General features: G+C 71.2%; 1 protein-coding gene across 1 annotated transcript in view; it reads right to left on the bottom strand.

Annotated features, from left to right (window-relative positions):
- Positions 1-9,451: 9,451 nt before the first annotated feature.
- The window catches only part of LOC142595864 (uncharacterized), a 71,374-nt gene continuing 66,574 nt past the window's right edge, over positions 9,452-14,251 (bottom strand). The window contains exons 6-7 of the mRNA XM_075724709.1: positions 9,969-10,503; positions 9,452-9,883 (exon numbers count right to left, since the gene is read on the bottom strand). Of these exons, the coding sequence (XP_075580824.1) occupies positions 9,452-9,883; positions 9,969-10,503 (967 nt within the window). The remainder of the gene's footprint in view (positions 9,884-9,968; positions 10,504-14,251) is intronic.

The raw sequence follows: 14,251 nt of genomic DNA, 5'->3' as shown, positions 1-14,251 counted from the left end.
CGGGCACCCGGGAAAACCCCACCCAAGGGGACCCACGCGTCCGGGGGTCCTCCAAATTCCCACCCAAGGGGGCCCACGCGTCCGGGTGCCCCCCGATCTCCCACCCAAGGGGGCCCACGCGTCCGGGTGCCCCCCGATCTCCCACCCAAGGGGGCCCACGCGTCCGGGTGCCCCCTGATCTCCCACCCAAGGGGACCCACGCGTCCGGGTGCCCCCCGATCTCCCACCCAAGGGGACCCACGCGTCCGGGTGCCCCCCGATCTCCCACGCAAGGGGACCCACGCGTCCGGGGGTCCTCCAAATTCCCACCCAAGGGGACCCACATGTCTGGGTGCCCCCCGATCTCCCACCCAAGGGGGCCCACGCGTCCGGGGGTCCTCCAAATTCCCACCCAAGGGGGCCCACGCGTCCGGGTGCCCCCCGATCTCCCACCCAAGGGGACCCACGCGTCCGGGTGCCCCCCGATCTCCCACCCAAGGGGGCCCACGCGTCCGGGTGCCCCCCGATCTCCCACCCAAGGGGGCCCACGCGTCTGGGTGCCCCCCGATCTCCCACCCAAGGGGGCCCACGCGTCTGGCTCACCGGTGTCGCGGCGGCGGGCGGAGCTGACGACACCGTAGGCGCCGGTGCCGATGGTCTCGATGACCTCGTACTCGTCCCCCACCTCGAAGGTGACGTCCAGCGCCCGCGCCTTCAGCAGGGCCAGGGGCCCCCCCCCGGCCCCCGAACCCCGCCCGGGGGGGTCCCGCCGCCCCCCGGCCTCCGCCTCCGCCATGGCGCCTGCGTCACCTCGTCAGGGCACGGAGCCGGGGACCCAGGCGTCCGGGCCCCACGCGCCCCAGGGACCCACAGATCCCGGGGCCCAGGCGTGCAGGCCCCACATATCCCAGGGACCCACATATCCCAGGGACCCACATATCCCAGGGACCCAGGTGTCCGGGCCCCACAGACCCCAGGGACTCACATATCCCAGGACCTAAGCATGCAGGCCCCACATATCCCAGGGACCCACATATCCCGGGGACCCACAGATCCTGGGGACCCAGGCATGCAGGCCCCACAGACCCCGGGGACCCATGTATGCTGGGGACCCACATGTCCAGGCCCCACAGATCCTGGAGACCCACATATCCCAGGGACCCAGGCGTCCGGGCCCCACAGATCCTGGAGACCCACATATCCCAGGGACCCAGGCATCCAGGCCCCACAGATCCTGGAGACCCACATATCCCAGGGACCCACAGATCCCAGGGACCCAGGCATACAGGCCCCACGTATCCTGGGGACCCACAGATCCCAGGGACCCACAGATCCCAGGACCCACAGATCCCAGGGACCCACAGATCCCAGGACCCACAGATCCTGGGGACCCACAGATCCCAGGGACCCACAGATCCCAGGGACCCACAGACCCCAGGGACCCAGGCATACAGGCCCCACATATCCCAGGGCCCCACAGATCCCAGGGACCCACAGACCCCGGGGACCCACAGATCCTGGGGACCCACATGTCCAGGCCCCACAGATCCTGGGGACCCACAGATCCCAGGGACCCACAGATCCTGGGGACCCACATATCCCGGGGACCCACAGATCCCGGGGACCCAGGCGTACAGGCCCCACACATCCCCCGTGCCCCACACATCCCCGTGCCCCACACGCCCCGTGCCCCCCAATCCCCCCCCCCGCCCCATGGCAGCTCGGGGCGAGGCCGCGGTCGCCGTGGGGGCAGGGGGGGGCGGTTGCCATGGGGAGGGGGCGGTTGCCATGGCGACAGGGACCCCCCCCGCACTCACCTCCCGCCCCCCGCCGCCGCTCCCGCCGCTCCCCGCGGGGCCCGGAAATGGCGCCGCCCGGCCACGCCCCCCGCGCGCCGCGCCGCCGGCCAATCAGCGGCCGCGCCTCCCGGCCACGCCTCCCCCGCGCCGCCCGGCCACGCCCCCCGCCCAGCGCGCGCCGCTCCCCCCCCCCACCGCCCCGCCCTTCCCCAGGCCACGCCCCCTCCCCCCCGCCCCGCAGCGGCCAATCAGCGCGCGGGGAGGGCGCGGCTCACGGGGCCACGCCCCCTCCCCGCTGTTGCTACGGCGACGGCGTTGCTAAGGGGCGGGCGTTGCTGGGGGCGTTGCTAGGGGAGGCCTTGCTATAGGGGGGCGTTGCTATGGGGCGTTGCTAGGGGAGGCCTTGCTATGGGGCGTTGCTATGGGGCGTTGCTATGGGGCGGCGTTGCTATGGGGCGTTGCTATGGGGTGTCACTATGGGGCGTTGCTATGGGGCGGTGTTGCTATGGGGCGTTGCTAGGGGAGGCCTTGCTATGGGGCAGCGTCGCTATGGGGCGTTGCTATGGGGCGTTGCTAGGGGAGGCCTTGCTATGGGGCGTCGCTATGGGGCGTTGCTATGGGGCGTCGCTATGGGGCGTTGCTAGGGGAGGCCTTGCTATAGGGGGCGTCGCTATGGGGCGTTGCTATGGGGCGTCGCTATGGGGCGTTGCTAGGGAAGGCCTTGCTATGGGGCGTTGCTATAGGGGCTGTTGCCATGGGGAGGCATTGCGGGGGGGGGTACTAAAAGGAAGTGACATCACAGTGGGCGGGGCTTGGCCGCCGGTCCCGCCCCTTCTTCCCGCTCCCTCGGCCTAGCGGCTTGGGGGGCGCCCGCAGCCCCCCACATCTATAGGGGGCCCCGGAGACTGCGCCCCACATCTATAGGGGGCCCCGGCATCCGGACCCACATCTAGAGGGGACCCTGGAGACTGGGCCCCACATCTATAGGGCCTGCGCCCCTGGGCCCCACATCTATAGGCCCTGGGCCCCACATCTATAGGCCCTGAGCCCCACATCTATAGGCACCCCACCCCTGGGCCCCACATCTATAGGCCCTGAGCCCCACATCTATAGGCCCCCCACCCCTGGGCCCCACATCTATAGGCCCTGAGCCCCACATCTATAGGCCCCCCACCCTGGGCCCCACATCTATAGGCCCTGGGCCCCACATCTATAGGCCCCCTGCCCCAGGCCCCACACCTATAGGCCCTAAGCCCCACATCTATAGGCCCCCCACCCCTGGGCCCCACACCTATAGGCCCTGAGCCCCACATCTATAGGCCCCCTGCCCCAGACCCCACATCCATAGGGCCTGGGCCCCACATCTATAGGCCCCTGGCCCCTGGCCCCACATCTATAGGCCCCTCGCCCCTGGGTCCCACACCTATAGGCCCCCCACCCCTGGGCCCCACATCTATAGGCCCTGAGCCCCACATCTATAGGCCCCTCCCCCCCTGGGCCCCACATCTATAGGGCCTGGGCCCCACACCTATAGGCCCCGCGCTGATGCAGGCCAGCGCCAGCCCCTCGGGTGCGCTGGGGCCCTGAGACCCCCCCCAGCCCCCCCCAAAGCGACGGCCGGGGGGCACCTGGATGCCTGGGTCCCCCCCCGACGCCTCCGTCCGTCCGTCCGTCCGTCCCCAGGCTGCCCCATGGACGCCCCGACTGCAGCCCCCGAGGACACCCCCAAGGAGCCGGCGGCAGGTGAGACCCCCGGAGACCCCCAACCCCTCCCGGGGGGGATAAATGGGGGGACCCACGCGTCCGGGACCCCCAACCCCTCCCGGGGGGATAAATGGGGGGACCCACGCGTCCAGGACCCCCAACCCCTCCCGGGGGGATAAATGGGGGGACCCACGTGTCCGGGACCCCCAACCCCTCCCGGGGGGATAAATGGGGGGACCCACGCGTCCGGGACCCCCAACCCCTCCCCAGGGTGGGATAAATGGGGGGACCCACGCGTCCGGGACCCCCAACCCCTCCCAGGGGGGATAAATGGGGGGACCCACGTGTCCGGGACCCCCAACCCCTCCCCAGGGTCATTAGAATTGGGGACCCCGGCATCCGGGACCCCCAACCCCTCCCGGGGGGGATAAATGGGGGGACCCACGCGTCCGGGACCCCCAACCCCTCCCGGGGGGGATAAATGGGGGGACCCACGCGTCCAGGACCCCCAACCCCTCCCAGGGGGATAAATGGGGGGACCCATGCGTCCGGGACCCCCAACCCCTTCCCAGGGTGGGATAAATGGGGGGACCCATGCGTCCGGGACCCCCAACCCCTTCCCAGGGTGGGATAAATGGGGGGACCCACGCGTCCGGGACCCCCAACCCCTCCCGGGGGGATAAATGGGGGGACCCACGCGTCCAGGACCCCCAACCCCTCCCAGGGGGGATAAATGGGGGGACCCACGCGTCTGGGACCCCCAACCCCTCCCCAGGGTGGGATAAATGGGGGGACCCACGCGTCCGGGACCCCCAACCCCTCCCGGGGGGATAAATGGGGGGACCCACGCGTCCGGGACCCCCAACCCCTTCCCAGGGTGGGATAAATGGGGGGACCCATGCGTCCGGGACCCCCAACCCCTTCCCAGGGTCATTAGAATTGGGGACCCCGGCATCCGGGACCCCCAACCCCTCCCGGGGGGGATAAATGGGGGGACCCACGCGTCCGGGACCCCCAACCCCTCCCAGGGGGGGATAAATGGGGGGACCCACGCGTCCGGGACCCCCAACCCCTCCCCGGGGTGGGATAAATGGGGGGACCCACGCGTCCGGGACCCCCAACCCCTCCCCTGGGTCATTAGAATTGGGGACCCCGGCATCCGGGACCCCCAACCCCTCCCCGGCGTCATTAGAATTGGGGACCCCGGCATCTGGGACCCCCAACCCCTTCCCAGGGTCATTAGAATTGGGGACCCCCGCGTCCGGGACCCCCAACCCCTCCCCGGCGTCATTAGAATTGGGGACCCCGGCATCTGGGACCCCCAACCCCTTCCCAGGGTCATTAGAATTGGGGACCCCCGCGTCCGGGACCCCCAACCCCTCCCCGGGGTCATTAGAATTGGGGACCCCGGCATCCGGGACCCCCAACCCCTCCCCGGGGTCATTAGAATTGGGGACCCCCCGCGTCCGGGACCCCCAACCCCTCCCCTGGGTCGGCAGAATCGGGGACCCCGGTGTCCGGGACCCCTTGACCCACGCCGGGACTCGGTAGAGGAGCCCCCTCCCCTCGCCCCGGCCATTCCGGTGGTCCCTGACGCCTCCCCCCGGCGCAGCCGGAGCCCCCCCCGGCCGCCCCTACATCTGCAGCGAGTGCGGCAAAGCCTTCGGCCAGTGGTCGAAGCTGGAGCGTCACCGGCGCAGCCACACCGGCGAGCGGCCCAACGCCTGCGGCGAGTGCGGCAAACGCTTCGCCCAGCGCTCCCACCTGGCCCAGCACCTCCGGACCCACACCGGCGAGCGGCCCTACAAGTGCGGCGACTGCGGCAAAGCTTTCGGTTGGAGCTCCAACCTGGCCCAGCACCGCCGGACCCACACCGGCGAGCGGCCCTACGCCTGCGGCGAGTGCGGCAAAGCCTTCAGCCAAAGCACCAACCTGGTGAAACACCAGCGCGCCCACGCCGGCGAGCGACCCTACGCCTGCGGCCAGTGCCGGAAAGCGTTTTACCGTAGCTCCGACCTCCTCCAGCACCAAGCCAGCCACTCCGGCGAACGACCCTACCGCTGCGGCCAGTGCGGCAAGAGCTTCGCCCAACGCGCCAACCTCCTCAAGCACGGCAAGACCCACGGCGGCGAGAAGCCCTTCCGCTGCGGCGAGTGCGGCAAAGGCTTCGTCCAAAGCTCGGAGCTCATCCAGCACCAGCGCAGCCACAGCGGCGAGAAACCCTTCGCCTGCGCCGAGTGCGGCAAACGCTTCGGCCACGGGGCCACCTTGGCCAAGCACCGGCGCTTGCACTTGGGTCTGCAACCGCACCGCTGCGGGGAGTGCGGGCGAGCCTTCGGGCTGCGCTCGGCGCTGGCGCGGCACCAGCGGGCGCACGGGGAGGAGCGGCCCTTCGCCTGCGGGGAGTGCGGGCAAGCCTTCGCCCTCCGCTCCAACCTGGCCCTGCACCGGCGGACCCACGCCGGCGAGCGGCCCTACCGCTGCGGCGAGTGCGGCAAGGCCTTCGGCATGAGCTCCACCCTGGTGAGGCACCAGCGCATCCACACCGGCGAGAAACCCTACGGCTGCGGGGAGTGCGGCCGGGCTTTCGTCCGCAGCGCCCACCTGGAGCAGCACCGGCGCACCCACACCGGCGAGCGGCCCTACGGCTGCGCCCGCTGCGGCCGCCGCTTCAGCCAGAGCTCCAACCTCATCACCCACGAGCGGGTGCACCTGGAGGAGGCCCACGGGGCGGCGCAGGCGCGGACGAGCGCGGGGGCGCTGGAGGGGCAGCCGGAGGCCACGACGTTGGAGGTTCAACCGCGTTTGGAGATGTTGGAGGTTCAACCAGGGTTGGAGACGATGGAGGGGCACCCAAAGGCCACGACGTTGGAGGTTCAACCACGTTTGGAGATGTTGGAGGTTCAACCAGGGTTGGAGGCGTCGGAGGGGCACCCAAAGGCCAAGACGTTTGGGGTGCAACCGAGTGTGGACGTGTCGGAGGTTCAACCAGGCTTGGAGATGATGGAGGTCAAACCAGGTTTGGAGATGATGGAGGGGCACCCAAAGACCAAGAGACTTGGGGTGCAGCAAGGTTTGGAGACGATGGAGGGGCACCCAAAGACCAAGAGACTTGGGGTGCACCAAGGCTTGGAGATGTTGGAGGTTCAACCAGATTTGGAGACGATGGAGGAGCACCTGAAGACCAAGAGACTTGGGGTGCACCAAGGTTTGGAGACGATGGAGGGGCACCCAAAGACCAAGAGACTTGGGGTGCAACCAGGTTTGGAGATGTTGGAGGAGCACCCAAAGACCACGAGACTTGGGGTGCACCAAGGCTTGGAAACGATGGAGGAGCACCTGAAGACCACGAGACTTGGGGTGCAACCAGGTTTGGAGATGTTGGAGGAGCACCCAAAGACCACGAGACTTGGGGTGCACCAAGGCTTGGAAACGATGGAGGAGCACCTGAAGACCACGAGACTTGGGGTGCACCAAGGTTTGGAGATGATGGAGGGGCACCCAAAGACCACGAGACTTGGGGTGCAACCAGGTTTGGAGATGATGGAGGGGCACCCAAAGACCACGAGACTTGGGGTGCAACCAGGTTTGGAGATGTTGGAGGAGCACCCAAAGACCACGAGACTTGGGGTGCACCAAGGTCTGGAGGTGTCGCGGGGGCACCTGAAACCCAGGAGCCTTGGGGTGCCCCATGGTTTGGAGGCCGTGGAGGAGCACCCCAAGACCAGGAGCCCCAGGGACACCCACATCTGGGGGGATGCCCCACGGTGGGGCGCCCCATAGAGGAGCACCCCACGGTGGGGCGCCCCATGGAGGAGCGCCCCATGGAGGAGCACCCCATAGAGAAGCGCCCCATAGAGGATCGCCCCACAGAGGAGCACCCCATGGAGGAGCGCCCCATAGAGGAGCGCCCCATGGTGGAGCACCCCATGGTGGAGCGCCCCCATAGAGGAGCGCCCCATGGAGGATCGCCCCATGGAGGAGCGCCCCATAGAGGATCACCCCATAGAGGCTCGCCCCATAGAGGCTCGCCCCATAGAGCAGCGCCCCACAGAGGAGCGCCCCATAGAGCAGCGCCCCACGGAGGAGCGCCCCATAGAGGCTCGCCCCATAGATCAGCGCCCCACGGAGGAGCACCCCATAGAGCAGCGCCCCACGGAGGAGCGCCCCATAGAGCAGTGCCCCACGGAGGAGCGCCCCATAGAGGCTCGCCCCATAGAGCAGCGCCCCACGGAGGAGCACCCCATAGAGCAGCGCCCCACGGAGGAGCGCCCCATAGAGCAGTGCCCCACGGAGGACGCCCGAGGGGCGGAGCCTGTCCCGGGGACCCCGGCGTCCTGAGGGGGTGGGACAGCCCCGCGCGACGCCATTGGCTGAGGGGTGGGCGTGGCTGGGGCGGGTGATTGGGTGAAGATGGGGGGGTGGGGGGGAGGCGATTGGCCAAGAGCGGGGGCAGGACTGGCGCGGGATTGGATGAGGCGGGGGATGCTGGCAGGGGATTGGCTGAGGGGGAGGCGGGGGGGTGGGTGGGGCTGACAGGGGATTGGCTGTCAATGAGGGGGGCGGGGCCCACACAGGATTGGGCGATAGCTTGGGGGCGGGGAGGGGTTACTGACAGGGGATTGGCCAGGAGCATGCGCAGCCATTGGCAGGGGATTGGGGGGGGGGGGGGGGGGCGGCAGCGTGCGATTGGCCAAGCTGTGGGAGCGCTGCGCCGCCATTGGCTGGGCGCTGGCGGGGTGGGCGGGGCGCAAATAAAGGCGGTGAAAACCCCGGAATTTGCCGCGTTTTGCTTCCCCAGGCGAGAGACGGAGGCGCAGGCGCTGACTCAGCACTTTATTTCCCATGAACACTTGCGGGGGAGGGGCGGGGCCACGCCAGGGACCGCCCCCATAAGCCCCGCCCACTTCCAGCGGGGGAGGAGCCGGGGAAACCCCGCCCCTCTGGCGGCGCGGGGGCGTGGCCTGGCGAAAAGGGCGTGGCCCGGCGCGGGGGGCGTGGCTAAGCCGTGCCGGCGGGGGGGGCGTGGCCCGCGGTGGGCGTGGCCCGCGGGGAAGGGGCGGGGCCGTGGCGGCGCTGGTGCTTGCGTAGCCCCGCCCTCGCCGCGAAGCGCTTGGGCAGAGGGGGCAGGCGAAGGGGCGGGGCTCCGGGGAGGCGGGGCCAGGCAGGGCCACGCCCCCGGCGCTCAGCCCCGCCCCCAGGGCGCTGATGGGGGCGGCCATGTTGGCGGCGGCCATGTCGTGAGCTCCAGCGGGGGCGGCCATGTTGGCGGCGGGGCCACCACAGCCCGCGGCTCCGCCGGCGGCCGCCATGTCATGACGGGCGCCGGCCGTCGCGACGGGCCCAGCTCCGGGGGCGGTGGCCGCGCCGTGGCCGAGTCCAGCGGCCACGTCGTGACCGGGTTGAGCGCCCCGCGTCCCGCCCGGTAGCGGCAGCCACGGTGTGGCCAGCTCTGTTGGCCATGTCATGGCCAAGTCTGGTGGCCATATTGTGCCCGGCGCCGGCAGCCGCTTTGTGGCCAGGTTGACCGCCCACGTCATGCCCAATGCCGGCAGTCATGCCGTGGCCAACGCCGGCGGCCATACCGTGGCCAGGTTGGGCACCCACGTCATGCCCAATACCGGCAGTCATGCCATGGCCAACGCCGGCAGCCATAATGTGGCCAGGTTGACCACCCAAGTCATGCCCAGCACCGGCGGCCACGCCATGGCCAACGCCGGCGGCCATAATGTGGCCAGGTTGACCACCCAAGTCATGCCCAGCGCCGGCGGCCACGCCATGGCCAACGCTGGCAGCCATAATGCGGCTAGGTTGACCGCCCACCGTCATGCCCAGTGCTGGTGGCCAGGCCATGGCCAACGCCGGTGGCCATAATGCGGCTAGGTTGACCGCCCACGTCATGCCCAGCGCCGGCAGCCATGCCGTGGCCAATGCCGGTGGCCATAATGTGGCCAGGTTGACCGCCCACGTCACGCCCCAGCACCGGTGGCCATGCCATGGCCGGCTCTGGTGGCCATATTGTGGCCAGCTCCAGCAGCCAAGTCATGGCCGAGTCTGGTGGCCACCGCCCCTGACCCACCTCCAGCAATACTAAGGCCAGGTCCAGCGGCCATATTGAGGCCAGCACCGGCGGCCATGTTGAGGCCGGCACTGGCGGCCACGTCCGCCCCGCCGCTGGCGGCCACGTCGTCCCCACCTGCCGCCTCCCGCTTCCCGTGCGTCCTCTCGTGCTTGCGCAGCCCCGAGGCCCCCCCGAAGCCCTTGCCGCAGCGGCCGCAGGCGTAGGGCCTCTCGCCGGAGTGCGTCCGCCGGTGCTTGCCCAGCGCCGCCCTCTCCCCGAAACCCTTCCCGCACTCCCCACACCGCCAGGGCCGCTCGCCCGTATGGGTCAGCTGGTGCCGCTTGAGGTCCCAGGAGGCCACGAAGGCTTTGCCGCACTCCCCGCACCCGCCACGGCCGCTCGCCCGTATGGGTCCGCCGGTGCACCGCCAGATCCGCCGGCTGCCGGAAAGCTTTGCCGCATTCCCCGCAGCCGTAGGGCTTCACGCCTTGGTGGGCGCGTTGGTGCCGGCGGTAGCTGGAGGGGTCGGAGAACATGCGCCCGCACTGGGGGCAGAGGTAGGGACGCTCCCCGGTGTGGACGCGCTGGTGGCTCTGGAAGGAGGAGAGCTGGGTGAAGGCTTTGCCGCAGGTGCCGCAGGCGTAGGGCTTGCGGGGGGCGTGGATGCGCTGGTGGCAGGCGAGGGAGGAGGAGCGGCCGAAGCTCTTGCCGCACTCGGCGCAGAGGAAGGGCCGCTCGCCCGTGTGGCTGCGCTGGTGGTTGCGGAGGTCCTTGCGCTCGGCGTAGGCTTTGGGGCAGGTGCCGCAGCGGTGGGGACGCAGCCCGGCGTGACCGCGACGGTGTTTGCGGTAGACAGAGGGGTCGGCGAAGGATTTGGGGCAATCCGGGCAGGAGAAGGGACGCTCGCCGGTGTGGGCGCGTTGGTGGATGGTCAGCTTGGAGAGGGTGCCGTAGGACTTGGGGCAGGCGGCGCAGGGGAAGGGGGGAGCGGGGCGGGGGCAGGCGGAGCAGGGGCCGTCCGCCGGCGGTAGCGGCGGCATCGCCGGGTGCTTTGGACGCGGCGGCGGCAGCATCCTCCGGGTGCTTCCGAAGCGGATGTGGCGTCTCCGGCTGCTTTGGGTGCGCCTGCCGCGGCCCCCGGCGCCCACGGATGCGCTGGTGGCCGAATCTCCGGATGCTTTGGGTGCGTCCGTCGCGGCGGCGGCATTGGCACCCTCCGGCTGCTTTGCACGTGGGTGTCGTAGCGGTGGGATCGCCAGATGCTTTGGACGCAGCCCTCGTGGCGGTGGCACCTCTGGACCTGGCGGTGGTGGCACCTCTGGACCGGGTGGCGGCGGTGGCACCTCCAGTTGTTTTGGACGCGTCCGCCGCGGTGGTGGCACCTCCAGATGCGGTGGTGGCGGAATCTCCGGATGCTTTGGCTGCATCCGTCGCGGCGGCAGTGCCTCCAGACGCGGCGGTGGTGGCACCTCTGGACCTGGTGCTGGTGGCACCTCTGGACCTTGCGGTGGCGGCACCTCTGGGGTGGGTGGCGGTGGCCACAGAGGCGGCGGACGCGTCCATCGCGCCGGCGGCGCGCCCAGATTCTTTGGAGACGCCCGTCGTGGTGGTAGCACCTCCAGATGCGTCGGAGCAGCCGTCGCGGCGATGGCACCTCCGCACGCAGCGGCGGCGGCGGCACCTCTGGACCTGGCGGCGGCGGCACCTCTGGACCTGGTGGCGGTGGCACCTCCGGAGGCGGCAGGCGCGGCCGGCGCGGCGGCGGCACCTCTCGACCTGGTCGCGGCGGCACTTCTGGACCTGGTGGTGGCACCTCCGGCGCCGGCGGACGCCTCCGGTGTGGTGGCAAGCGCCTCTGGACCTGGTGACAGCGGCACCTCCGGACGCGGCGGCGGCAGCGGCACCTCTAGACCTGGCGGCGGCGGTGGCGGCGGCGCTTCCAGGCGTGGCGGCCGCGTGCGTCTGGGCGTGGCGCAGGGCCCGCGGCGGGGTGGTGAAGGTGGTGGCGCAGGTGGGGCACTGGTAGCGGCTCCCCGACTTCAGGGAGGCGGGCGGGGCAGGGGCGTCCCCAAGGCTGTCATCACGCGGGTCCCCATGGGAGACGTCTTGGGGGTCTTCTTGGGCGTCATCTTTGAGGTGGCCTTGGTGTCGCCTTTGAGGGGCCTTGGGTGTTGCCTTGGCGGTCTTCTTGGGCGTCATCTTGGGGGTCCTCTTGGGTGTCGCCTTTGAGGTGGCCTTGGGTGTTGCCTTGGGGGTCTCCTTGGGTGTCATCTTTGAGGTGGCCTTGGGTGTCATCTTGGGGGTCTTCTTGGGTGTCATCTTGGGGGGTCTTCTTGGGCGTCATCTTGGGGGTCTTCTTGGTGTCGTCTTTGAGATCTTCTTGGGCGTCATCTTGGGCGTCATCTTGGGGTCACCTCGGGTTGTCACCTCGGGGGGTCCCACGGGTGTCATCGCGGAGACGCCCACGGGCGTCCCCTCGGCTGCCGCCGCCGCGTGTGCCACCGCCGCCGCCCCCGGTGATGTCACCAAGCGCGCCATCGTGGAGGTGCCCAAGGGCGCCATGGCGGGCGCCGCCGCCGGCGTCCCCGCCCTCGCGCTCCTCCATGGCCCCTGCGGACACGACACCACCTTTGGGGGGGGGGGGGAGGGGTGGCACCCCCGCCACCTGGGTCCCACCCCTCCCCCGCCCCCGTTTTATGCCAATTTTGCGCCGTTTTACCCCGTTTTGCTGCGCCCAGGTGGGGGGGGCGGGGGGTGTCACCCCACTTCCCCGCCCCCCCCCCTCCCCCAAAAAGGTGGGGGAGAGTGGCCGCCCCTCCCCCCCCCCCCACTTTGTCGGCTGGCAAGATGGCGGCGGGGAGGGGGAGGGGCGTTGCAATGCACCATGGGGGGAGGCAATTTGGGGGGGGGGGAGCCCTATGCAATGGGGGGGGCCGCAATGCACCATGGGAAGGGTGGTGCAAATGCCGGGGGGGGGGTTGCAATGCACCATGGGAAGGGGGGTGCAAATTTGGGGGGGTGGGGGGGCTGTGCAACGCCGCGAGGGGGGCGCACCGGGGGGGGGAGGGGCGCAATTTGGGGGGGGGGGTCGGTGCAATTGGGGGGGGGGGGCGATGCACGCCGGGAAGGGGGGTGCAATGCGGGGGGGGGGCGGGGCGCGGTGCACCATGGGAAGGGGGGTGCGGGGTGCGCACCCCGGGGTGCAAATTTGGGGGGGGGGGGGGTGTGTGCAATTGGGGAGGGGGGGCCGCAATGCACCCCGGAAGGGCCGTGCGATGCGGGGGGGGGGGGAGGGGGGAGGCACCATGGGAAGGGCAGGGGGGGGAGGGGGGGTCCCGGGGGGGGGAGGGGATTGGGGGGGGCGCCCGGCCTTTACCCTTTGGGGGGGGGGCTCCGCTCCGGGCGCGGCGCGGCGGGCGCTAGGACCGCGGGAGGGGCGTGGACGGAAGCGGGAGGGGCGTGGCCTCCCCCTTCGCGGCAGGGGGCGGGGCTTCCGGCGGCGGCGGGGAACCGGAAAGGGGCGGGGCCAGCGGGCGCTTCCGGTCTCCCCGCAACAAAAGGAGGCGCCGGTGCGGGGTCGGGGGGGGGGGGGGGTGTCGCCAAGGGGGGGGGAGGGGCTCGCTGGGGGGGGCGGGGCCACGGGGGGGCGGGGGCCCGCCCCCCAGATTAGAGGGGGGGTGTGGGGGGGGTGGGGTGGGGGTCGCCCACGTTTTGGGGGGGCTACTGGGGGGTGTGGGGTCCCCCCCCCCCCAAATTTAACCCTTTGTCTTCCAGCAGAGCCCCCCCTCCGGAGCCCGGCGCCTCGTGGGACGGCGAGAGACCCCCGGGGGGGGCGGGGGTGCCCTGGGGGTCCCCTCCCGGACGCCCGGGTCCCCCCCGCGGCCTCGCCCCCCGCCGCCGCCGCCGCCTTCGCGCCATCCCGCCATGGCGGCGTCGCCGTGCCGCCCCCGGAGCGCCTGTGCGCGCCGGCTTCCCTCGGCGGCGTCGGCCGCGGGCGAGCGTCGTTACCGGTGCGGGGAGTGCGGGAGGAGTTACCGGCACGCCGGGAGCCTGGTCAACCACCGGCGGAGTCACCAAACCGGCGTCTACGGTTGCGGCGCCTGCGGGAAACAGCTCTACAAACCTCGCCGCCCTCAACAGCCACCGCCGCGCCCCACCGCCGCGCGCAGGCGGGCGGGCGGGCGGACGGCGGCGACGAGGAGGCGGCGGCGGCGGGGACGGCTGTACGGCTGCGGGGAGTGCGGCCGGCGGTACCGGCACCGGGGTAGCCATGGCCAACCACCGGCACACCCACCGCACCGGCGTCTTCGCCTGTTCCCTCTGCCCCAAACACTTCCCCAACCTGATGGCGCTGCGCACCCACGCCCGGGGCACCGGCGGGGGCGGCGGGCCGCGCCGCGCCGGGCGGCCGACGCCGCAACCGCCGCCGAGCGGGGTGTACCGCTGCGAGGTGTGCGGGAAGACCTACCGGCACTCGGGCAGCCTGATCAACCACAAGCAGACGCACCAGATGGGCGATTTCGGCTGCAGCCTCTGCGCCAAGCGCTTCTCTCCAACCTGGGCGCGCTGAAGGACACCTGCGGGGACACCGCCGGCGGCGTCACCGTCACCACCACCGCCGCAACGGCTGCGCCGCGTCGCCGCCGCCGCCGCCGCCGCCCCCGGCATCTACCAGTGCTCGCTGTGCCCCAAGGAGTTCGGCGGCCTT

Source organism: Pelecanus crispus, chromosome 23, assembly GCF_030463565.1.
Source record: "Pelecanus crispus isolate bPelCri1 chromosome 23, bPelCri1.pri, whole genome shotgun sequence".
NCBI lineage: Eukaryota > Metazoa > Chordata > Aves > Pelecaniformes > Pelecanidae > Pelecanus > Pelecanus crispus.
The sequence above is the reverse complement of the archived record's forward strand: the minus strand, read 5'-3'. Positions and strand labels throughout refer to the sequence as shown.